The following is a 26,753-nucleotide window of genomic DNA, read 5'->3' on the forward strand; positions in this document are numbered from 1 at the left end:
TCTATCTATCTATCTATCTATCTATCTATCTATCTATCTATCTATCTGTTTTTGCCTTTAGCTGCAGAGTTGAGCTGTAAAATGGTCCTTCCTTTGCCTGTGACTGCTTACTACTCTAGGAATGAGAACAAGCAGATAAAAAGCCAGGCAACATATAGATAAGAAAGCAGAATAAAAGCCAAAATAAGAGGAATGGAGGACCAAGAAAGACAGTTTGCTCTAATGCTGTAGATTTGAGAAGGAAAATTCCTTGTGTACATGATAACCTTCAAGGAATTTTTCAGGAAAGGTGTTGAATCATCCAACATGTAAGGCAAGCCTGAATCACTTGCAGCAGAAGTGGACTGGTGTACTTCTTGTGGAGGTGAACATGCCCTCATCTTGCCAAAAGGCATATGTAACCTAACAACTGCTAATTGGGTCCATGGTCCCAATGACTAGAGTCCAAAGATGATGGAGATCAAAATCAGGAGGAATGTCTCATCTCAATAGGTTATAAGGATAGCTCTAAATGAGGCTCCCTTAATCTTTTGAGCACATCCTTTTGGAATTATCAACTCTCCCTTAGACTTCTAGTAAGGAAGATGGAAAGGATTTTTCTCCCTTCTCTCCTTTTTCCTCCCCTCCAGTAGCAGTTATGGCTGCCTTCATGTTTCTTCTTGAGTACACAGTTGTGAGCAACAACCAGCAATCTTGAAAAATGAACATTTCCACCTACCTGATACGGACTTAACACCTATTTCATAAGTTTGAGAATTCTGGGTTTGTAAGGCAATGCCAACTCCCCAGTGGGGAGGTGCTTCCTGCAACTGCACTGCTTCTTCAAGAAAGAAATGGACTATACACAGGCTCATCCTGAACCTAGAAGTTCTAAAGACCCAGGCCTGGTTAACCAGCAGATCTGACTAAAGTTTGAGGGTTGTTTAAATAGCACGAGTCTGAAGTGAAAAATGAAAAATCTGTTCAGTAGTCCCACAAAGTGCCTTTACCTTTTGGAGAGATTATAATAATGGGAATATTTTAAGTCTTCATTAATGTGTGCTTATAAGTCTTTAGTGTCCTAAGAACTTCTTTTGTGGAAAAGGAAGTAAGTATCTTCCCAATTTGTGATACCTGTTTTGTACATTTAGTACCTTAAATTTGGTCTTGCAAAAGCTTTTAAATTCCAGAGCAATATACTGCTGAGTGAGATATAACTGAGGAACACATCCTTCCCTTTTGCTTAGAGGACTTGATTTCTCAGCTGTGTGCTCACTCCTCAGGGCTGTGTTGGCTCACTGCACTTGTTTGCTGCTGCTACAGCATACACTGCTAAAGACTCTTCTCACTGGACTTCTGGTAGTTCTTCTGACCTTTCAGAGCTTATAGGGTCTTTCTGTGTCTGATGCTTATTCACCTGGAATCAGGAAAAAACAAAATAGAGACAGGAAAACCAAAGATACAATGTATTTTAGACCACAGGGCAACCAGGTTAGGGAGGAGCTGTATCACTCAAAGGCATTTCTGCATTTCTTCACTTTCACTGTGTAGATGCCAGAGAGACAGAGATGGAGTTTCTCTCTTGTAGCCTTTATGTGCTCTCTTGCATTTAAGCTCAGTAGCCAATCAACGTGGCTTTTCTTCACCATGCACTAAGGGGACAGGAAACATTACCTACCTGATTTGAATCAGGGGCAGGGCTTCCCTCCATTACAGATACTTTCAAAGGCAGGATTACCAAGCCCCCTGCGTGGGCTGTGAGAGCTCCCTATTCTCAGTACTAGACTTCCAGTCAGCTTCTAAGTGTTATCCCAGGCAGCTGCTGGGATTGCATATATGGTATTCACTTATAATCTTTTTCATTTTTCTAGTAATTTTCAGTAGATTTTTGCAGAAGTAATTTTCTCTAACTCATCTTCAACTTCCTTCTCTGTGATTCCATCTTTCCTGCCTTTGTTAAAATGGATATTCTTGCCTGTGCTACTCAACCAGTTTTCTTCATGTTCCTCCTTGCCTTTTATTTTTTGTTCGCCTGTCATTTGAGGAAAAGTGAACTGAGTCATATTTATCAGTTCCAGATTGAAGATTTAGCTCAATTTCAGTCCATGGTAAGTTTACTCGTTAGGAAATTGACATTTTTCATCCTACCCATTCATGACAATAACTTTAGCTGCATAGAAAGCAGCTTCCCTTTTTTATGAGGCTAAGTACCTGCCTATCAGTGACAAAATTATCAAATTCAGTGATCCAGTGCAAAAATATCAGGAAGGACCACCTTGACCATTGTTAATTTCATATTAAACAGGTCTCTAGCACCAAGGGCAGTCTCCTTCATCAGTATGCATTGGAAGAACTGTTTAGATGGTATTAGATGCTGTGGATTGGCCCTTATCTAACATTAGATTTTTAGTCAAGCAATTATTTGCACATAAGAAACATTCCCTTCCCTCATGAAGCTTACATCTTCCCAGGGGAAACCACATATTATACAAATTAATCAATACAAAGGAGGACCAGAAATGAAGGAATCAGAAAAAGTTTCACATAGAAATCATTACCTAAGTTTTGCCTTGAAAGGAACCAGAGATTTCAACAAGTGGCTAAGGAGGAAACACATTCCAGGCATGGGGGTCAACCTGTACAAAGGTAGAGTGGTAGGAGCTGAAATGTCATATAGAGAGAACAGCAGATAGGCCCAGTTTGACTGGAACATGGAGTGTGGGGATTGGGTGGAGGGTATTATTTAAAAATAATGAAAGACAGATTGGAACCGGAATGTGGAGGGCTTTAAATTCCAGAGGAGTTTATATTTTATCCTAAATGTAATAGGGAGCCACTGAAGCTTCTTGAGCAGGAAGACCTGAGTTCATATTTGACCTCAGGTATTTGCTAGCTGTGTGATCTTGGGAAAGTCACTTAATCTCTAACCTCTATCTTCCTCAGTTTCTTCAACTGTAAAATGCACATAATAATGACACCTTCCTCACAGGATTGTGGTGAGAATTAAATGAGATGATATTTGTAAATCATTTAGCATTGTACCTGACACATAGTTGCTTAATAAATGCTTGTTCCTGTCCTTTCCCTTCTGATCTCCTGGTCATTCCACTAACAAGACACTCTCTCTTGTTTCTGGCCATTTTCTCTGGCTGTCTTCCATGCCTGGAACACTCTCCATGCTTTGCTCCACCTGCTGACCTCAACAGCTTCCTTAAAATCCCAAGTAAAATCCCTTCTCCTAGAAATCTTACCCAAACCCTCTTAATTCTAATGCCTTCCTTTTGTTAATTACTTCCTATTTATCCTGTATATAGCCTGCTTTGTATATATATTTATTTGCATGTTGTCTCCCCCATTAGATTGTCTAAGCTCCTTGAAGGGAAGTACTGTTTTTTGCCTCTTTTTATATATCTCCAGTGCTTAGCAGTGCTTGGCATATGGTAGGTACTTAATAGATGTTTGCTGATTCTTCTCCCAAAACTACTTTGTATTCATTTTGTGTATATCATGTAGATGTGTTGTGTCTTCCCAATAGAATGTATGCTCTTTGAGAATAGGTATTTTTCCTTGGTTTTCCCAGCACCTACCGTAGTTCCTGGTTCATAGAAGGGGCTTAAGAACTGCTTGCTGTGAATGAATGATTGATTTAAATGCCAAATCAGAGGCAGCTATGTGGCACAGAGCATAGGGCACTGGACCTAAACTCAAGAAAACCTGAGATCAAATTTGGCCTAACATACCTACTAGCTGTATGCCCCTGAGCAAATCAGTCAATCTCTCTCTGCCTGTTTCCTCAAATGAAAAATGGAAATAATAAAAGCACCCACTTCCCAGGTTGTTGTGAAGATCAAATGAGATATTTGTGAAGTGTTTAGCACAATGCCTGACACATAGTAGGGTTTCATAAATACTTGTTCCCTTCGTTTCCCCCCTTCAAAGTACTCTTAAATCCCATTCACAAGTCACCTTCTTCCTCTACAAATCAAAACTTAGCTGTCCTTGAAACCAGCTTAGAAGTGGTATGAGTGTGAATAACTTGGCAACCATGGCTCTCCATTCCACTCAGAACAAAGCCCCTAATCAGGCTGGCTCCATGGAGCCAGATGTGGTAGACAAACTGGATTGTGAAGCAACCGTAAAATATAAAAATAACTTTCATTTATATAGTACCTTGTAAAAATGTTTTTAAAAACTGCCAGGAAAACAATGGAGAGTAGTGTTATCCCTCTTTTATGTATAAGGGAACTGAGGTTCAGGGGTGAAATAAATTGTTTTTGTTATATAGTAAGTCACTGATAGAGCTTAGAATCAAACCTAGGTCATTTGACTCCCAAGTTCAGTGTTGTTTCTACCACACCATGTTATTTATAGAAAGATCAGAATCACCCATGGTTTTAGAAGAATATTACCTACAGATTTCTTCATTTTTGAAACAACATTATAGTAGTTACCTTTATCGTCAATCTCTCCCCCTTCCCCAAATCCAGTTCTACAACTTACCTGAAATTAGATGAAGTCTAGTTTCTCTTGAATACTTATTTCCTTTACTGATAATAAAATAGTGTGATCTACTGAAAAAAGAACATGACTTTTAGTGCTGGCAGTACTATTAACCAGCCATGTGGCTTCAGGCAGGACCAGGGCAAAATATATGACTTGAGCAAGATTTGAATATTACTGCACCCCACATTTGAAATTTTTTCTCCTTTCTGCAAAAGACTCAAAGTTTCCACTATAACTCATTCTATTTAATATCATACTATAAATACATTCTATCGAGAAGAGAGTTTTCTGGCATTATGCAATAATATATGCACTTACAAAAGTATCCCTCATTCTACACTCCCAGCCAAATGGTAATCCCCCAGGCAATTGCCCATCTCATCTACACCTTATTTTGTTTTGGTTTTAGATAAGTCACTCAACTTATCTGGATCTTACTTGCCTCTTCTGTAAAATGAATATAATAATATCTGCCTTAGTTACCCCACAGGGAAGTTAAAAGCTAAAAATGACAACAAATATGAAATTTGAAAAGTTAAAAATCTTTTAATATGTAATATATTATTTTACATATTTGTCAATCTTTGAAAAATACTAAGGATTACTTTGGAGATCAAACTATCTTAAAGAAAACTTCTTATTGTCATGTCAAATATTCATGTGTTTCCATGAATAACTTTCTTTTATAAAGATGTTTGTATAAATACCAAATTTTCACCTTTTTGAGTTTTTAAAAACCCTGTAATTGGTTTACTTTGTGGTACTATGGCCAATCTTTTAAATTTTGCTTATATAAGAAACTGAAATCCTGTGAAGAAATCTGGTGACAAATGTCTGACTTTTAGAAATTTAGAAGGGGGAAAAAAAACACTCTACTAAGGTGAAAAAAGATTGTAGAAGCAGTTCAGCTCATATTGCTTAAGATTTCAGTTATAGTAGCAAGTATACCAAAAGTCCCTGGAGATCTGTGCTGAAAATTACTTACATTGTCAATTGATGTTAAGTGACCTTGATAATACCGATATAAACATAGGTAAATAATTCTTATTGTGGAAATGGTTTGCTTATTTGAGACCTGAGTGGCCTGATTGAACAGATGTTTAATAATTCAGATCCTCTGAGATTTATGGTAATTATAATATACTAGACAATGCTATAATCTACTATACTATATAATTTCTTGTACTGTATTTTAAGGTTTTTAGAAATGCTTGTTATTTAATTTCAAATTTATCAACACATCCATGTAACTAGATGATTTATGTTAGAACCATTACAGCAGGTCATTATTTTCACAAAGTCACATATTACCACAGGTCAATTTATAACAACATATAGCACAATTAATGTATATAAGATAGAAGCCAGAAGACTCCAGATAGGAAAAGTATATATGGGAAATATATAAAATACATATTTTTATATATTTAAAATCTATTTCATGTATTTATTTTTAATATATTATGTGTAATATTTATTATATAATATATTATATTTAAAATATATTTTATATATTTAAAATATATAAAAATACATATAAGGGAAATATATAAGAAAAGTATATATAAGAGAAATATTAATCTTATTCCACAACATCAGGTTTCATAAAGGAGCTTCTCGATACCTAGGCAAGTGTTGATATTAATTTATTCTTCAAATATATTAAAATCAAATCATTTTAATAGTGGAAATAAAAATAAAAAATCACAAATTTTAATATTTTGCACATTTGTGACAAGAGCTGAATATTTTAATTAACCTAGATCCAATTTACACTTTAACATATGGTTCTTGAACTATGTCCATCTTGACTGAAAGTAAGCCATTATTCTGATGCAGAGAAGTTTCAAGTAATATTGACATCTTTCAGCTTTTTTTCCCTTTCTAATCTGTGTCTTTCTTGTGATATCTTGAAGTACCATTGTAAGGCATTGCTTGGCATCCTAGCCAGTTTGATTAATTTGGTTACAATTGATTTGATTTGATTTGATTTGATTAATTTGGTTACAATTACTTAAAAAAAATGAAGTCTGAGAGTATTCCTGGAGTTAGCAGGTTTTCATCGACCTGTAATCAGTGATGGCTAGGCACGTATAACATCATTAATAAGGTTTTATGCTTATTCTTATATTTGTGATACTCTTGAAAAATTAAAAAGCAAGCTAGCCCTACAGAGTTAACAATTATTAATACTTTTTGTGGCAGACTTTAGTGACATAAGACTTTTAACATCTAAATCTCTTAAAACTTTTCCCCATTAAGCAGATGTCAGAATGGAGAACAGTGAGTGTTAACAAGTCTGGAGTACTCTGGCTTCTATCGCATTGCTGAGATTCAGTGCACAATCTCATTTAAGAATTTTTCTTTATTCATTTAAGTCACAGTGTGTGTGTCAATTGGTAGAAATGGGAGATAGTTTTAAAACGTTTCATAGAAGCATAGTTTTTGAGACATAATCTCAAACAGGGTTTGATTAAGGACAGAGTGAATGTAAGATAACAGGAATATAGAATTTATCCATTATTGTGCATAGTCAAATTTTATATAGTGCTTTAAGATTTGTAAATTTATATATGCAATCTCATTTCATTTAATCCTTACAATACCCCTGTGAGGTAGGTACAATTATTATCTCCATTTTATAGGTGAGGAAAATGAGGCACAGGAAGATTAAGGATCATACAGCAAATGTGTCTAGGGCCTGATTCAAACTCAGGTCTTCCCAATTCCTGGTGCCGGACCCTAGCCACCATTCCATGGCCAAAAAGCTACAACATAAGCTTTGCATAAGGTCATGCAAGGCTCTTGTTCTAATTATAATCAATAGCATAAAAAGACAACTTAGTTTTCCTGAAACCTTGTCATTGTGAACCAACATTTGATAAAAGTGACCATTTGGGACTGTTCAGTATCCCTTCCACTTCCAACTAGTTGGCCACCCTATAGTAGAGGGTGAGTTTCTAGGCTTTTTCCACCAGAGGGCTCTCATCTTCTAGTTTGGTTCCATCAAGGGCAATTCTGGCTGTGTCTGTCTTAGAAAAAGAATCGTACAATCATAGAATGTTAAAGCTGGAAAGGACCTTAAAGACCATCTATTCTAATCTCAGTTCACAAATGAGTAAACTAAGTTTCAGAGAATAAAGGTAACTTGCCCAAGATCATACCACTAGTAAGTGGCCAAGATGAGAATCAAACCCAGGTCAGTGGGGATTATTTTCCCCTCTATCCTTAGAATACTATCTTTCTCATCCTATTTCTTAGGACTATTGTTTTATATATTTTATTGGACTGAATAAACCAGTAGACAGTGTAAAACTGTTGAGTGAATAGCTTGTGTAAATTCATTGATATCCCAATAGATTCCCTTTTTTTTACATCCAAGGAGCCTTATACTACATATGCTATAATTTTCATGAGAAGCTGAGTAGGAAAAATAGATCCTTGACAGTGAAACATATTTTTTTAACCTAAAAATGGGGTTATTCAATTATTCTATTTCCTCTTCTGTTAATCTGGGAAATTTATATTTTTGTAAATATTCATCCATTTCACTTAGATTGTCAGATTTATTGGCATACAATTGGGCAAAATAGCTTCTAATTATTGTTTTCATTTCCTCTTCATTAGTGGTAATTTGCCCTTTTCATTTTTGATAGTGGTGCTTTGGTTTTTTTTTTTTTTAAATCAAACTAACCAATGGTTTATCTATCTTAGTGGGGTTTTTTTTCATAAAATCAGCTACTAGTTTTATTTATTAGTTCAATGGTTTTCTTTCCATTTTATTAATCTCTCATATGAGTTTCAGGATTTCCAATTTGGTGTTTAATTGGGGATATTTAATTTGTTCTTTTTCTACATTTTTTAGTTGCATGCCCAATTCATTGATCTGCTCTTTCTCTATTTTATTGATTTAAGTGTTTAGAGATACAAATTTTCCCCTAAGTACTGCTTTGGCTGTATCACACAAATTTTGGTATTGTGTCTCATTGTTGTCATTCTCTTTAATGAAATGATTGATTGTTTCTATGATTTGTTCTGTGACCCATTCATTGTTTAGGATTAGATTACTTAGTTAAAAATTAATTTTTAATCTGTCTTTCCATGGTCCTATATTAAGTATAATTTTTTATTGCATTATGATCTGAAAGTGATGCATTTAATCTTTCTGCATTTAATTGTGATGTTTTTATACTCTAATAGTCGGGTTTTATATAGGTGCCATGTACCACTGAGAAAAAAGTACAATTCCTTTCTATTCTTATTCAGTATTCTCCAGAGATCTATCATGTCTAACTTTTCTAAAATTCTATTTACCTCCTTAACTTCTTTTTTGCTTATTTTGTGGTTAGATTTATTGAGGTCTGAGAGGGGAAAGTTGAGGTTCCCCCACTAGTATAGTTTTATTGTCTATTTCTTCTTGCTACTCATTTAACTTCTTTAGAAATGTGGATGCTGTACCATTTGGTGTATATATGTTTAGTGTTGATGTGGTACCTTTCAATAAGATATAGTTTTCTTCTTTGTCTCCTTTAATTGGATTTATTTTTGCTTTTGCTTTGTCTGAGATCACGATTACTACCCCTGCTTTTTTTACTTCAGATGAAGCATAATAGATTCTGCTCCAGTCTTTTACCTTTACTCTGTGTATCTCTCTGCTTCAAATGTGTTTCATGTAAACAACATATTGTAGGATTCAGGTTTTTAATTCACTCTGCTGTCCACTTTTGCTTTATGTGTGAGTACATCCCATCCATATTCATGATTATAATTATTAATTTTGTATTCCCTCCATCATATTTTCCCCTTTATACCCCTCTCTCTCTCCCCACCCCCTCCTTCTCTCTCTCTCTCTCTCCCTCTCTCTCCCCACCCCTTCTCTCCCCACCCCACCTCTCTCTCTCTCTCCCCTCCTCCCTCCCTCCCTTCCTTCTCCCTAGTGTTTTGGGTCTGACCACCACCTCCCTCAATCTGCCTTCCATTCTGTAAGTCCCACCCCATTTCTTGTCCTCCTCACCTCCTACTTCCCTATAAGGTAAGATAGATTTATATATCCTACTGATCATGTATGTTATTCCCTCTTTGAAACAAATTCAGTGAGAGTATGGTTCAGATGATGCTCATCCCTTTACTTTCTTTCACTCCACTGTAATAGGTCTTTTGTGCCTCTCTATGTGAGATAATTTACCCCATTCTACCTCTCCCTTCCCCTTCTCCCAGTATAATCCTTTTTCTCACCCCTTAATTTTTTATATCATCCTATCAAAGTCAACTTATACCTGCACCTGTACCCTGTGATTATGTATACTCCTTCTAACTGCCGTAATGGTAATACAGTTCTTAAGAGTTACAAATATCATCTTTCCATGTATGGATATAAACAGTTTAACCTTATTGAGTAGCTTATGTATTCTCTTTCCTGTTGACCTTTTTAATAATTCTTTTGAGTATTATATTTGAAAATGGGATTCTCTGTTTAGCTCTGGTCTTTTCATCAGGAATGTTTGAAAGTCCTCTGTTTTATTGAATATTCATTTTTCCCCTGAAGCATTATGCTCAGTTTTGCTGGGTAGATGATTCTTGGTTGTAATCCAAGCTCCTTTGCCCTCTAATATATTCCAAGTCCTTCAATCCTGTAATATAGAAGCTGCTAAATCCTATGTAATTCTGACTGTGGTTCCACAATATTTGATTTGTTTCTTTCTGGCTGCTTGTAGTACTTTTCTCTTTGACCTGAAAGTTCCGGAATTTGGCTTTACTAGTCCTGGAAGTTTTCATTTTGGGATCTCTTTCAGGTAGTAATTGATGGATTCTTTCAATTACTATTTTACCCTCTAGTTCTAGAATATCAGGACAGTTTTCCTTGCTAATTTCTTGAAAGATACTGTCCAGGGTCCTTTTACTGATCATGGCTTTCAGGTAGTCCAGTAATTCTTAAATTATCTCTCCTGGATCTGTTTTCTAGGTCAGTTGTTTTTCCAATAAAACATTTCATGTTTTGTTCTATTTTTTCACTCTTTTGATTGTGATTGATTGATTCTCATGGAGTCATTAGCTTCCACTTACCCAATTCTAATTTTTAAGGAATTATTTTCTTCATTCACCTTTTGTATCTCCTTTTCCGTTTGTCCAATTCTACTTTCTAAAGAGCTGTTTTCTTCGCTGAATTTTTATACATCTCTTTCCATTTTTTGTGCTTCTCTTACCATGCTGTTGACTCTTTTTTCACAAATCTCTTGCATAATTCTCATTTCTTTTCCCAATTTTTCTTCTACATCTCCTCTTTTGATTTTTAAAATCCTTTTTGAGCTCTTCCAGGAGTTCTTTTTGGCCCTGAGACCAATTCATATTTTTCTTTGAGGCTTCACATGTAGACATTTTGACATTGTTGTCCTCTACTAAGTTCGTGTTTTGATCTTCCCTGTCACCATAGTAGCTTTCTTTGATCAGGGATTTTTGTTGTTGTTGTTGTTTTCATTTTTGCTCATTTTTCAAACTATTTTGTGACTTTTAAAGTTGACCTCTGCTCCTGGGATACAGGGAGCACTGTCCTAAGCTTCTTACTGCTGCTGCACTGGATTCTGTGGGCCTGGTAGCTCACCTGTTGCCCTGGGGACTGAAGGTGTCACAGCTGGCCTACTATGCCACTGGCCTGCTGTGCTAAGGCTGCCTCAGTTGCGGATCTGTGCTGGGGTTAGGGGACTACCATTGGCTTGCCCAGATACTGCCTGCACTGGACTATACTTCCCTTTTACCCAAGTGAGAGACCTTTCCTACATTTCTAAGTTATTTTGGGCAGGAAAATTGTTTCATCCTATCCCTTTGTGGGTTCTGCTGCTTCAGAATTCCTTGTGAGGCTTGATTTAAAATACTTTGGAGTAATTTGGGCCTTTTCTCTGCCATCTTGGCTCCACCTCCAAGAAACATCTTTTCAGTGACATCAAGAAAACAGTTATGATTATCAGTAGATATAAAATGGATCAGATATACCAAATTCAAAATGAAAAAGCAAAGCAGTTTTGTCTTTTGACTTGGGGAACATCGGTAGTGGTTTTTAAAATCTACCTATAAAATTGTAGAACCTCCTAATTTCCTAACATCATAAGAGGAACAAACTAATACTGTAATTTTTTTTATTTGAGAATAAAAGGACAAAAGTACCATTTCTCTAGGTTTGGTTCATGCACTTTATTTATTTTCTTTGAATGTTACTGAATCCACATTCCATTGTTTTGGGGGGTTTTTTGGTGGGGGTGGTGAGGAGAAGTCTTCCTAGGGACGATATCAAAGTTGGGATTTTTGTCTTGAAACAGCAGGAGATAGGACAGAATCCTGGACCTAAGCTCAACAAAGGAATATCTGAAGAACATGAGTCAAAAACTGATGTCAAAGAGATCTAGAAGTGGTAAGGGCAGTTAAAGTGAGACTCTGGGAGCTAAGTGAGTAAAATCAAAGGGTATCAGAAGAACAAGAATTCTGGTGCCATGACAAAGTGGCTCACAGGCAGGTAAAAATTAAGAGATGTTCTTATGTTCAAGTGTTATTCTTGCCCATCAACATCTCCTTAAGTCCAGGAGCTTGGCAATAACCCACAAATGTAGATAAATTATGTTGATTTATAGACACTGAAAGGTTTCTAGCCTCTCAGACTTAATCTACAAACGTGTATATGAAGTATTATCCATTTGTTGGAGATTAATAACAATTTATATTTTTTAAAGATAAAAATCTTTGGATAATGCTTATGTTACTAGTATGTACTTTCTAAAAAGAGTTTTTTAATTGTTTGTATACATAAGTTAAATTACAAATCTTCAAAATGTTATTCGTTCAAGAACAAATTTTGAGTTTGCTTAAAAGAAATTATCTCTGAACACCCAGCTAATTATGTATGTAAAAAGATAGTTTGGGTAGCAGAAACCTATCATAGTTAAATGTTCTTGAAACAATTTGTTGTGTATTGAAGTAAGCAACAACTTCAGTTGCCCAAGTGTAAGAAAAGTAAGAAATGTGGTGGAGAGTCAAAGAGCAAATGTTTTTTAAAAGTGCTTCAGGTAATGAAACATTCTTAAAATTAATTAGTTTCATCAAAAATCTATTCTCAGGAGCAACCTACTGCAATATTGTAATTAGACAGTCTGGCATCTGATAGTGAGATGTTAATTCAGATTCATCATAATTACGCCTAATTATTAATCAAGTAGGCTAAAAGAGTGACAAACCCAGTTGCATTTTAATAAATCTATGAGTTCATACAATGAATAGTACCAAATTTGGGGGGTCACCAGCAGTGTTGGCAATAGAAAAGCTCAAAACATTTTCTGAGTTATAGGAAGAGTTCCTCTAAAGCCATCGGCTTCAATCTAAAAGTATTGAGCAAAATGACAAGCCTGTTATCATGTAACTAGAGTCATCATCAGTAGTTTTTGTCATGAGTTCTACAGGATTGAGATTGGTCATTTTAATTAATCAATTTTACTGTTTATAATGCTTTCATTTACATTATTTAAGTAATTATGTATCTTGTTCTTCTAGTTCAACTTGCCTTGCTCTGCCTTAGCCCTTTTTTTAAAAAATTTGATCATTTTTATTTCACTTTTATCCCTTAGTAAGTATTTTTAAATTAATCTGTCCCACTACTCCCTGTCCTGAACAAATTAAAAAATAAGATAAAATAAAGTTCTCTGCATAGCTGCATAGTTTGAAACAAATTCCCACATCAACCATATAAATATATATATAGTATGTATATGTATGTATGTATGTATTTTAAGTTCATACTTTCTCTGTCAGGAGGTAAGTGATATGTTTCATCTTTATGCTTTTGGACTCATTTATCATTGTATTGATTAGGAGATGTAGATGTATATGTATAAATGTTGTTCTCATTGTGTAAATTGCTCACTTCACTCTACCAAGTGAGAGAGTTTTCCCCTAGGTAACTTATGTTTTCCACTTTGTCGAACACTGGGTTATTGAGTTCTGTTCTTTCTGAACTCCCTTGTCTAGTCTGTTCTATCAAATTATCTCTGTTTTTTTTTACCAATACAAGACACCAGATTTTTTTTTTAATTACTGATGCTTTATAATATAGTCCAAGGTCTGAAAGTGCAGGTCTCTCTTCATCTTTACTGTTTTTCATCATTTCCCTTGAAATTCTAGATCTTTTGTTTTTCTGCATAAATTTTGTTAGTATTTTATCAAGCTCTGTAAATTACCTCTTGGTAATTTCGGTTGGTATAGCATTAAAAGTATAAATTAATTTTGATAGTATTGTCTTTTAATATTGGCATGGCTTCTCCATGAGCACTGAATATTCCTCCAGCTAATTAGGTTGTTTTTTAATTCTTTAAGGAGCACTTTGTAGTTGAATCTATATGTCTTTTGTGTGCTCAGGGAGGTTGATGCCCAGATATTTTATGCATTTTATAGTTATTTAGAATAGTACTTCCCTTTCTATTATTGCTTCTTGTGTCTTGTTATTATTATAAAGAAACACTGTTGATTTGTGAGAATTTATTTTGTAGCCTTCAACTTTGCTGAAACTGTTAATTGTCTCAGTTGATATCTTTGCTGATTCCCTGGGCTTTTCCAAGTAAACGGTCATATCAGCAAACAGAAATAGTTTTATCTTCTTCTTGCCTCTCTTTATTCCTTTAATTCCCTTCTTTTACCCTATTGCTATTAATAGCATTTCCAGAACTATGTCAAGTAATAGTGGGGAGAGCAGGTCATAGTGATTTAACAGCATATGATACACAAGAACTCCTCACTGCCTCCTTCCTTCCCTTAATATCCCTTCTCAATTATCACTCTCAAGGACTTCTTCCCATCTTTCTACTTTTTTTTTTCTCTATCCAGAGCACTCTAACAGATTGGTAAATCAGAAAAATAAGTTAGCACTTAGAGGATCTTTAACCCACTAAGACCATCTTTTTAGTGCTCTATTATAGGGGTGAAAATGTGATGTTGGTAAGTAGCTATGTCTTTGTATCCTTCCTGCCATCTGAAATGCTTAAATAGTTAATAAATAGGAAATCTGAATGACAGATCATTTTGAAGCAGAAATTTCATTATCAACTTACAAATCAAATTTGAAAATAGCAATATGATAAACCCAGTTATATTCTTTATTTTACTAAAATATTGTTATTCGACATTCTGTATATAGCTTTACTTATTTGGTTAAATTCTTTAATCCCATTCAGTCTCATTTACTTGCTCACTTTTAGTACAAAGCATATGCTTTGATCACTGTCTTTAGAGAAGTAAAATATACTTGGTTAGCCTGTAAGAAAAAAGGTATTACTTGTAAATGACAACTGACTTGCCATGTAGTAGTACAGACTAGCTTCTGTTTTTATGTGTGCAAGCTGAGCATTTCTGTGAGAAAATCTTTTTTAACTAAAGTGTTATTATGTAACTTGTGGTTTGAATATGAACATATGCATACTATAATTACTAAAATGATTGGATTGAACTAGAGAGAGTAAAAACAAAATGTCTACAACCAAAACTGTGACAATTGTCAAATATAAAAATCTGTGATAAATCTGTAAACTCCACTTTTCCTTAAATATAGGAAAGATTTTTATATAGATTTTTCTTTATGCTGATATGAAGTTTTCTTTAAAAAAAACCCACTAAGTCTCAGCTTTTAAGCTAAATGGACATACAACTAATTATGTATAGCCTAGCTACAAAACTTTCTTAAATAAAAATTTTTCTTAAGCAAGCAGTGGAAAAATATAGTCATAAAGATGAAATATAGACAATGTGATCCCATTGAAGGAAAATATTCTATAAAAAGTATTTATTTTATTAAAATCCCAGCCATCCTTTAAGATCCAATAAAAAGTCATGTCTAAATTTCTATGTCATTTATTATCTGTAATATGCATGTGGTATTTATTTACTTACCTTGCTTTGTTAGGTTGTTTTTCATCCTCATATTTTCTTCAAAGCTCAGATCTAGTGCCTCTAAAGCCTTTTCTAATCCCCCAGCTGCAAGTCCCCTCCCCCCAAAATTTTTACTTGTATTTATTTTGTATTTATATATTTTCTATGTACTTATGTATGTACATGTTGTATCCTGTGATAGAATCAAGTTCTTTGAGAGGAGGGACGTTTTTTATTTTGTCTTTCTAATTTCCATGCCTGGAACAGAGTAGAGCTTCATAAATGCTTGCTAGGCAAAAAATTGATTTTCAACTAGATTAACCATCTAGTAGCCAGGGTTGCAGTATCAGGGTTCATTGTATGCCCTTAAGTATCTGATATAATGTTCATAATCAATGTTTAGTAACTATTTCTTTATTAAATGATTATCTCTACTTCAATTTTGATCACTTTACTTCTCTGAGCCTCCGTTTATTCACCTGTTATGATGGCAATAATAATATCTACACTACCCGTCTCACAGGGTTGTTTTGAAGAAAGCACTTTGTCAACTACTAAAATAGTATATAAAAGCGAGTTTTTATAACAAAAGGGCATCATGGAGGAAGTAGTATTTGAACTGAACTTCTAAGGATTGGTTGGATTCCATCAGATGAAGAGTATTATAAAGAGGGAAGAGGGAAAAAAAAGATGAGAAGTCTAAAGTTTAGAGAAGAGTTGTATGAGACTGGAAAAGTAGATTAGATATAGGCTGTGGAGGGCCTTGAATGTCAAGGTAAGGAGGTGAATGTTACTTTGATATTTGATGGGGAATTATTGAAGGCATTTAGGAAGGTTAATCTGGCAGTAGTATATAGGACAGATTGTAGGGAGTAGGAAGAAAAGTAGTAGTAGGAGGAGCAGTTGCCAGGTAATTGTTCAGGTGAGACATAATGATGGTGTTAATGTGTTGGCAGCTAGAAGTAGGAATGGATAGAGGGGGATAACCTAAAAGATATTTTGAAGTGATAGTCTATGGAATTTAGTGCGTGTGAGGACCCAGACAGAAAGTAAAGGCAAAGATAGCACTTCACATTTGAACCTGGGCACCTGGGAAAGTGGTGGTGCCGGTAATAGAGGCAGCATAATGAGGAATAAGAGCAATTTGGGGAAAGGGTGATATGTTCAGCTTTGATAATGCTGAGCTTAAGATGTGACACGGTCCCTGCTCCACAAGAGCTAGAGGAAGGGGACATGATAGCTAGGTCCAAGTATTTGAAAGGCTATCATGTGAAAGAGAAAGTACATTTGGCCTCAGAAAGAACTTGGGATGAACAATGGAGGAATTCAGAAAAGATTCAGATTTGGAATTGATGTAAGGAAAAACCTATTAACAAAGAGAACTACTCAAAACTAGATTAGACTATGTCAAATGCTCGGGGGTCTGCCCTTGCTTATGCCTTTGGTCTTCCACACAAGGCTAGATTACCTAATTGGTTGTATTGTCAGGAGGATTCATTGTTTTCAAGTTAGAGTTGAACTTGAAATGGCCACTTTTCCAACTCTTGAGAATTTATTATTTTTGATAGTGATATTAAAATGTATTGTATTTACAGTAGAGACAGCCACCAAAGTTTGTTAAGCAACCTACAGTCATATGAAAAAATGTTCTAAATCACTGTCAATGAGAGAAATTTAAATTAGACAACTTTGAGGCACTACCTCTTACATAACAGATTGGCTAATATTTTTTTCTTTTTTTATTAATTTATTTTGATTTATCAGTAATCACTTTCATATGATTCTGAGTTTAAAATTTTTCTCCCCCTTCCTCCCCACCACCCTCCCCAAGATGGTACATAGTCTGATATAGGCTATACATTTACATTCATATTAGACATATTTTCACGTTAGTGATGTTGTAAGTAGAAATTAAAACCAATAGGAGGAACCATCAGAAAGAGGAAACAAAATTCGACAGAGGAGAAAAAAAAATAACAATTTGGCTTCCATAGTTCTTTCTTTGGGTGTGGATAGCATTTTCCATCACAAGGCTTCTGGAGATGTCTTAGATCCTTGTATTGCCAGAAAGGGTTAAGTTTATCAATATTAGTCATCACACGACGTGGCTGTTATTGTGTACAACGTTCTCTTGGTTCTGCTCACTTCACTCAGCATCAGACCATACAAGTCTTTCCAAGTTTTTCTGAAGTCAGCCTCTTCCTCATTTCTTACAGCACGATAGTATTCCATCACACTCATATACCACAACTTGCTCAGCCATTCCCCAATTGATGAGCATCCTCTCAATTTCCAATTCTTTGCCATCACAAAAAGCTGCTATGAATATTTTTGTACATGTAGGTCCTTTTCCCATTTGTGTGATCACTTTGGGATATAGCCCTAGAAGTGCTATTGCTGGGTCAAAGGGTATGCACATTTTTATAGCCCTTTGGGCATCGTTCCAAATTGCTCTCCAAAATGGTTGGATCATTTCACAACTCCACCAACAATGCATTAGTGTTCCAATTTTCCCACAACTTCTCCAACACTTATCATTTTCCTGTTTTGTCACGTTGGCCATTCTGATAGGTGTGATGTGGTACCTCAGAGTTGTTTTGATTTGCATTTCTCTAATCAATAGTGATTTAGAGCATTTTTTCACGTGACTATAGATGGCTTTAATTTCTTCATCTAAGAACTGTCTGTTCATATCCTTTGACCATTTATCAATTGGGGAAATGGCTTGTATTCTTATAAATTTGACTTAATTCTCTATATATTTTAGAAATGAGGCCCTTATCAGAGAGACTGGTTGTAGAAATTCTTTCCCAATTTTCTACCTTCCTTCTAATCTTAGTTTCATTGGCTTTGATTGTGCAAAAACTTTTCAATTTAATGTAATCAAAATTATCTATTTTGCTTTTCATAATGTTCTCTATCTCCTGTTTGGTCATGAATTCTTCTGTTTTCCATAGATCTGACAGGTAAACTATTCCTTGCTCTCTTAGTTTGCTTATAGTATCAGCCTTTACATCTAAATCATGTACCTACTTTGACTTTATTTTGGTATATGGTGTGAGATTTTGGTCTATGCCTAGTTTCTGCCACACTCTTTTCCAGTTTTCCCAGCAGTTTTTTTCAGAGTGGGTTCTTATCCCAGAAGCTGGGGTCTTTGGGTTTATCAAATAATAGATTACTATAGTCATTGACTACTGTGTCTTTCATACTTAACTTATTCCACTGATCCACCACTCTATTTCTTAGCCAGTAACAAGCAGTTTTGATTATTGCTGCTTTATAATACAATTTAAGATCTGGAATTGCTAGGCCACCTTCCCCTGCATTTCTTTTCATTAGTTCTCTTGATGTTCTGGACCTTTTGTTCTTCCAATTGAATCTTGTTATTATTTTTCCTAATTCTATAAAATAATTTTTTGGTAGTTTGATTGGTATGGCACTGAATAAGTAAATTAGCTTAGGTAGAGTTGTCATTTTTATTATATTAGCTCGGCCTACCCATGAGCAACTGATGTTTTTCCAATTATTTAGATCTGATTTTATTTGCGTGAAAAGTGTTTTGTAATTGTGTTCATAGAGTTCCTGGGTTTCTTTTGGGAGGTAGACTCCTAAATATTTTATAATGTTTACAGTAAGTTTAAATGGACAGATTGGCTAATATGATAGAAAAGGAAAATGACAAATATTAGAGGTGATGTGGAAAAATAAGGACACTAATGCACTGTTGGTGGGGTTTTGAACTGATCCAACCATTCTGGAGAACAATTTGGAACTATTCCCAAAGTATAAAACTGTGTATACCCTTTGACCCAGCAATACCACTATTAGGATTGTATCCCAAAGAAATCAAAGAAAAGGGAGAAGGACCTAATATTTATAGCAACTTTTTTTGTGATGGCAAAGAATTAGAAATTGAAGGGATGCCCATCAATTGGGGAGTGGCTGAACAAGTTGTAGTATATGGTCCTGATGGAATTTTATTGTGCTATTGATGGAATATTATTGTGCTGTAAGAAATGATGAGCTCTAAGATGCTGTCAGAAAAACCTGGAAAGACTTACACAAACTTATGTGAAGTGGAGTGAGCAGAACCAGGAGAACATTGTACACACTAACAGAAATATTGTAGGATGATCAACTGTGAATGACTTAGCTATTCTCAGCAATACAGTGATGCAAGACAATTCCCAAGAACTTAGGATGAAAAATGCCATCCATTTACAAGGAAAGAACTGATGGAGTCTGAATGAAAATTGAAACATAGTTTTTAAGCTTTCTTCATTTTTCCCCTCTGCATTTTCTTTTATAATATGGCTAATATGGAAATATTTTGCATGACTGCACATGTATAATTTATATCCAATTGTTTGCTTTCTCAAGGAGTTGTGAAGGGAGGGAGAGAATTTGAAACTCAACAATTTTTAAAAAGAATATTAAAAAAAATTTACATTGAGGCAGCTAGGTGGTGTGGTAGATAGAGCACCAGTCCTGAAGTCAGGAGGGCCTGAGTTCAAATTCAGTCTCAGACCAGACACTGGACACTTACTAGCTCTGTGACCCTGGGCAAGTCACTTAATTCCAATTGCCTCGCCCCCCAAAAAAATTACATGTAATTGAGAAAAAATAAAATTTTTAAAAATAACAGGAAAAAATAAATATTAGCTTAAATACTAATTTTAAAAAAAAAATATCGTCATTGTACAAATGTGCACAACCAACCCTTTCTAAGTTTCTAAGTTTAACTGAGTGGAAGTGAACTACCTATTTGGTACTACCCCAATTTCAGTGATTATCATTATTTAGTATATATATTTTAGGTTGATAAAAATCTGAACAATGTAATGAAAATATCAGTAAAGAGAAATTGAAATATCTGACTAAAAAGAGTTCTGAGTAATTATAGAAAATATGACCTTTGCAGTTTATAATAGAATTTACCTGAAGCTGAAGAGTTGATAGCCCCACACCTAAACTTAGTTAGAGAATGACAAGTTTGGAAGAGTATTTCAGTCCTTCTTACAGTTAATCTAATCCTTGCCTTTTTTTCTCTTAAAAGTTTATTTTTCACTGTATTTCATTGTCAGTAAATTTTTGATCCATTAATATAAATTCTATCTCTGGTGCAGAATACAGTGCACTCATACCTTCCCCTCCTGTTTAATTCCCATATATGTTTTTTATCAAAGTTTGTACAACATATCTAATCCACTGAAGATCGGTTCACTAAGTCTTTTAGTATGCTATGGATACTCATACTTTTAGTATTGATGCTGTCCATTTGTCTACCTTGATTTTCCCATATGACCAGTCTACCTCATTTCCCAATCATACATTTCCTAGATGATATCCTTTAAGCCATTTCTTACACATAAACTATCATTGAAAATAATATTGCAGTCTATTTATTTCTAGCATGCATATCTCCATAGCTCTTTGTGTCTCACACAAATTTGATTCAGAGATGATAGCATTCTGTTTTGCAATCATATTAGCATCATCAAAAGACTGGTGCAAAAAATGTAGGGTGTTATGTCAAAATTGTTCATAATTGTTGAAAGTGCTGTACAGTTTCTGCAATGCAGTCCAGCCCAATCTTTTTCTTTTTTTCAGTTCTAGTCTCTGAGTATCACAGAATAATAGAAATTTAAGGTTTGAAGGGAACTTGGTAACTATATAATCCAGTCCATAACCAGTAAAGAATTCCCACTATGGCATAGCCAACAAATGGTCAGCCCATTCCTTCTTGGGATAGTTAGGAAGTTTTTCTGGATAGCAAGCCAAAATTTGTCTCTACAAATTCCACTAACTGCTCCTAGTTCTTCCCTCAGAGTCCAAACAGGACAAGTCTTTTTTCCATGTCATAGTCTTTCAAATAATTAAAGACTATAACACTAATAATAATAATGATAGTAAACATTTATATAGCACCTACTAACCTACTAAGTGCTAAGCACTTTACAAATATTATGTTAAATTAAATAAAGCTATAATGTAACTCTTCTCCAAGCTAAGCCTCTTATTTCCTTCAATTAGTCTCCCTATGTCATAAACTTGTAGCCTTTCTTTTAGGATTCTATAACCAAGTAGATTTTTTAAAAAAGTCTTTTTTTTTTCAGATTACAGTATCTGTTTAGATGGACAACCATATCTTGGACAGATACTAAAAGTGATCAATGAGTACGATCCAGAATTGAATAGTTTGTAAAAATTGAAAAAAAAATAATTTGTAGAAAGTATAAAGTTCATTTAAGGCCTCTGGCTTTTCCATGAAGCAAAAGGAACATTTTTTTAATGCCATAATTCTTCTGGTGTGATTATATGACTACAAGTTATGAAATAGTACAATCCTTAAGGAACTGAAATTCATTACTATCCACCCTGCAATGGAGAAGTGAAGGTAGACATGTATAAACTGCATCATATTACAAACCAGGGATTACAAAGGAGAAGCAGAATAGTAAAAGATGTCATCAGTGAAATGTTTGAGACAAAAAGGTGGGCTTGTCACAGGGTGAGACTGAAGGATAGCTAATTAATTGCATTGATATCTTTATGATGCCAAGAGAAATGAGGGAGGGAACTCATCACATTGGATGAATTATCTGTTGAAAACTCAGAGAAACATGTGGAAAAGTGCCTCACAGGCTGGGCAAGCATAGACAAGTTGCCTGCAGCATTGGAATTCCCATAGTAATGAGATCCATTTGAGCTTATTTAGTGCCAAAATGCAAGATCAGTGGCCCTACTTTTAAATAGTTGCCAGTAAGATAGTTGTCTAGTATGTGATATTTTTGGTTGTTCTTTATCAAGCTAATTATCCTAAAGTAAGTCACTTATGCTAGAAAAAAGCATAGACACCATCATGTTTATAGCATTACTACTTTAAGAGATTAGTCCATGAACCCCCTAGAGAGACTCTTATCCACCATCAGTAAATTCTAAGCTAGACTTTGAGAATCCCTGAGTTCGAACAGCATTTGAGAGTGTAATATTGAAAACCCAACAATGAATCAAATACATAAAATGCTTATTTTGAAACAAATTATGTACTACAAGGTAATTTTATGAAATGGCCCTTTGGGGAATAGTTTGGACCAAAAAAGAAGATGATTGATACAAAGGGCAGGCAAAGCTAGAGAAAGTGAGAACTTCCATTTAACACAGTACTGATGAAATGCTTTTTTTCCTCCAGTATTTTAAGCCTTTTTGTTATTTTCTATCTATAGTTTGTTATTTGATTTGTTGTTATTCATGGTCAAACCTGTAATTTAATTGGTATAGGGAGCAACAAATGAGGAAATTCCCTCTATTAATGCAGATTGGTCCTTGTTCTACAACTTAAGAGTCTTAGGGAGTTGTCTGGAACACTAATTGTGACTTGCCCAGAGTCAGTCAATAAACATATATTAAGCAACTCCTATGTACCAGTATCTGTGCTAAGTGCAATACAAAAAGAAGCAAAAAACATCTCCTTCCCTCAAGAAACTCATGATCTAATGCTGGAGATAACAAGCAAACAAATAGGCTATAAATAGGATAAATAGGAAATAATTTTAAAAGGGAAGGTACTAGAATTAAGAATCATACAGCTAGAACAAGTTGTGGTATATGAATGTAATGGAATACTATTGTGCTATAAGAAATGATGAGCAGGCAGACTTCAGAAAAACCTGAAAAGACTTATATGAACTGATGCTTAGTGAAGTTAGCAGAACCAGTAGAACATTATAAACAGTAACAGCCACATTATGCAATAACTTTGATAAACTTAACTCTTCTCAGCAATGCAAGGATATAAGACAACTCCAAAGGACTCATGATGGAAAATGCTATCCACATCCAGAGAAAAAACTTTGGAGTATGAATGTAGATGGAAGCATACTATTTGCGATCTTTTTTTGTTGTTTTGTTTTGTTTCTTCTTTCTCGTGGTTCTTCTCATTGGTTCTGATTCTTCTTTACAATATGACTAATGTGGGGGGGAAAAAAGGACACTTAAGTTATGTATGACCAGCAAAAGAAAGCCTTATCATGTAGTTAAGAGGATAACACATGGAATTTTTATGCAGCATTCAGGTCCACAAAATGTTCAAAGAATGACAGTAAGGTACCTCCTGCGTATTAGGTAGATAAGCTATGGAGAATTTATGAGACAACATGGATAAGAATAATATAAGTTTAGAAGGCATGGCTGGGTAAACATCTTCATTGGTAGAGAGAGTATTGCCCATAATAAGATCAAGTATTCATTGAGGCACTCACTTATGTGTAGCATCATTTGTTGTTTCGTTTTAATCATATCTAACTCTTTGTAACACCATTTTGGGGTTTTCTTGGCAAAGATATTGGAGTGATTTGCCATTACCTTCTCCAGATCATTTTGTAGATGAGGAAACAAAGGCAAACAGGGCAAAGTGATTTGCCCAGGGTTACACAGCTAGTAAGTGTCTTAGGCCAGATTTGAACTCAGGAAGATTAGTCTTCCTGAGTTCAGGCTTGACACTCTATCCACTTTGCCACAACAACAACAAGGCTCTTCCTTGGAACTCCTAGACTAAAGAGTACCTTGCCTTGGCTGGGGAAAAAAAAAAAAGAATTATACAGCTAGTTTGAGTCAGAAGAAAAATTTGAACCCAGGTCTTCTTAGGTTGTCTTAGGCTGACTCTTAGGATGTTTATCCATTATACTATACTACCTCCAAGTATTGGATATGAAACCAGATTAGATTATTTAAATTAATGTGGACCAAGATGTTTGCTACAATCTTGTTATACTGATTACTGTTTCATTTTAATGCTTTTACAGAAGAGAATCCTCAAGAGACACCAAAGAGAAGAAGAAGAAGAAGAAAACAGAAACCAAAGAATACTTTGCAAAATCCCTATAATGTCCATGTAGAACAAACAAAATTTGAGAAGAATGAGAGTCATTTACAAGAAAAATTACAGCCACAGCATACAGATGGTCCACAAATAAGCAAAAATAAAAAAAGGAAACTGAAAAAGAAACAGCAAAAGGAAAGGAAGAGAGCAGCTGGCCTACTAACAAAAGCCACTGGCATTAGTTTTACATACCAGCCTGAGAGCAGCAGTGAAGGAGAAGATTCTAAAGACACCAATGAAAAGGCAGATGGCATCCTAGACTTCTTGCAGGCAACACAAGAAATTTATTTCTCTGACAGTATGTTCTTTCCTATTTCATCTTTAGAATAATGATACTAGTTTCGAATTTGGAAAATAGGCAGTCATTCATATGTTTCTCCATACAATATTCAAAATAAATAAATAGTACAGAGACAAATTTAGGATGTTTTAATTTTTCCAAATAAATATATCTGTACCTTGGCTGCTGGCTGAAGATACACCTAATGGTATACCTAATTGCAGTCAGCCTCAGCAAAGTTCTTAAGAAGGATGATGTGTACAAAACAAATTAATAGTTCCATTTTAAGATAGGTAGTCAGCATTAACTATGCTTCTATGTAAAATAAATACAGATAAGAAAATTTGGAAAATTTTACAACTTTATTTTCCTAAGTTCATTATAAGTAAAAGTATTAATAGTTTGTTCCTTTCTCTTCTCTACTAACTTAATAATTTTTAGCATGCCTTTATTGAACACTTGCTTATAGGAGTGTCTAATATATGATAGTGAAATTATTTCTATTTATTAATACTAATGATAATGCCTTACATTTGTGTAGGTTTTTAAATCCCTGACCTTGCTGATTTAAAAAAAAAAGGTGATCAGTAAGAGCCAATATGGGTTTACTAGAGAGAAAGATATGCCAGATTAATTGCATTTCTTTTTTTGATAGTTATGAGACTGCGGGTATGCTATTCATATGGTATATGTTGACCAGGATCAGTCTTGTCAGTCTCTCGTGATATCATTGTGGACAAAATGGAAATTCGGAGACTAAATGATAGTCTTTAGATGGATTTAACTATTTAAACAACTGTACTCAGTGTTTATCAATGAATAATTGTTATTCTGGAGGGAGTACCCTATGACTCATCCCAATTCAGTATTTTTATCATTATCTTGAATAAAGGCATAGAAGGCATGTTTATCAAGCTTGTATATCTCACAAAACTGAGAATAATGCCTAAGGTTGATTGACAAACTGAATTTTTTTGTCTTTGGCACTAGTATGACTTGGCATATTTTTCCCAACAATTCACATGTGTCCTTCATTGAAAATAGGAGTCTAAATTTATTAATTGAGCAAAATTAAAATGTAAATGATCACATCTGGGAAATAAACTGAGAGACAAATATGCAAATAATTATTCGTTAAAAATGAGTAATTACTCAATCAGATAACTATTTTTCGAAAGGTACTCAAAATTTGTCATTGTTAAATCAACTTCTAAAGACATAACCAAAGAATACACTCAAAGAAGGGAAGTGAATAGAGAATATGAGATTCATATACATGCATAAATGTGGATAGCTAAGCAAAACAGAAGTCAAAACTACAACTTTAAGGAATATATTTCTTAGAATAACAACACAGAGTAGCAAAGATAACTTTCTAGGATCTTACTGTACTGTCTTTGGTGTGGAGTGTCGAAACTGTTGGTTAGCTGGTGAGGTAGTAATAGACCTTATCTTTTTTTAACCATTACTTGCTCCTGGGTAGACAGAATGTTTTCCCATAGTTAGTAACTCTGTAATATGTCTTCTGCTTATGGTCTGAGTTGGTCTGTTCTTAAAGCAGTGTGTTCTGTTATGAAGTCTTTGGAAAAATAAGTCTTATTCAGAAGGAACAGAATAAGTTAAGTGGGTGAGGAGGAAGTATTGGTGACACTATATATTAAGAAGACATACATGAAGAACATCTGGTGAAGATCAACAACAAAAATGGAAGGGATATTGTCACTGTAGTAGATTACACAAAGGAGGAAGTAGGCATAACAGATGAAGTAGAAGGAAGATGGAGGAATTCACTTCATCATGTGCACCCCAGAAGTGGAAGTATTGAATCAAGATTTGGATAGTCAGAGATGTAGAAATGCTTGCTGGACTGGTAACAAGGTTGAATTAGAAAGACACCCTCATTCTCTAAGTATATTATAGACAAACTGTGTGGTAGAATACTCAAGTTACACTGGGAGATTTTTCTGAATTTTCTTTTAGTATTTTCTTCATTTAAAAATTAATTTAGCTTCCCCATCCTATAGTGGCTTTATGCTATCACAACATGTACTAACTATATAGAAGCTTATGATAGACATCAGATGATGAGGAAACTTGAGGCCAAGAAAGGTCAAGTGTCACACTTGAGCTAACACAGATAGCACAGAGCTGGCATTCAAACCTAAGGCTCCAAAGCCAACATTCTTTCACTGTAAATGAAGGTAACTGCTTCAC

General features: G+C 34.7%; 1 protein-coding gene across 5 annotated transcripts in view; it reads left to right on the plus strand.

Annotated features, from left to right (window-relative positions):
- ERICH1 (glutamate rich 1) overlaps positions 1-26,753 on the plus strand; it is an 89,522-nt gene that overhangs the window by 49,802 nt on the left and 12,967 nt on the right. For all 5 annotated transcript variants that reach the window (XM_027840248.1, XM_027840250.1, XM_027840252.1 and 2 more), the window contains one exon: positions 24,183-24,557. In XM_027840248.1, coding sequence (XP_027696049.1) covers positions 24,183-24,557 — 375 coding nt within the window. The remainder of the gene's footprint in view (positions 1-24,182; positions 24,558-26,753) is intronic.

The sequence above is a fragment of the Vombatus ursinus genome, unplaced genomic scaffold (genome assembly GCF_900497805.2).
Source record: "Vombatus ursinus unplaced genomic scaffold, bare-nosed wombat genome assembly UNPS02014841.1, whole genome shotgun sequence".
NCBI classification, from domain to species: domain Eukaryota; kingdom Metazoa; phylum Chordata; class Mammalia; order Diprotodontia; family Vombatidae; genus Vombatus; species Vombatus ursinus.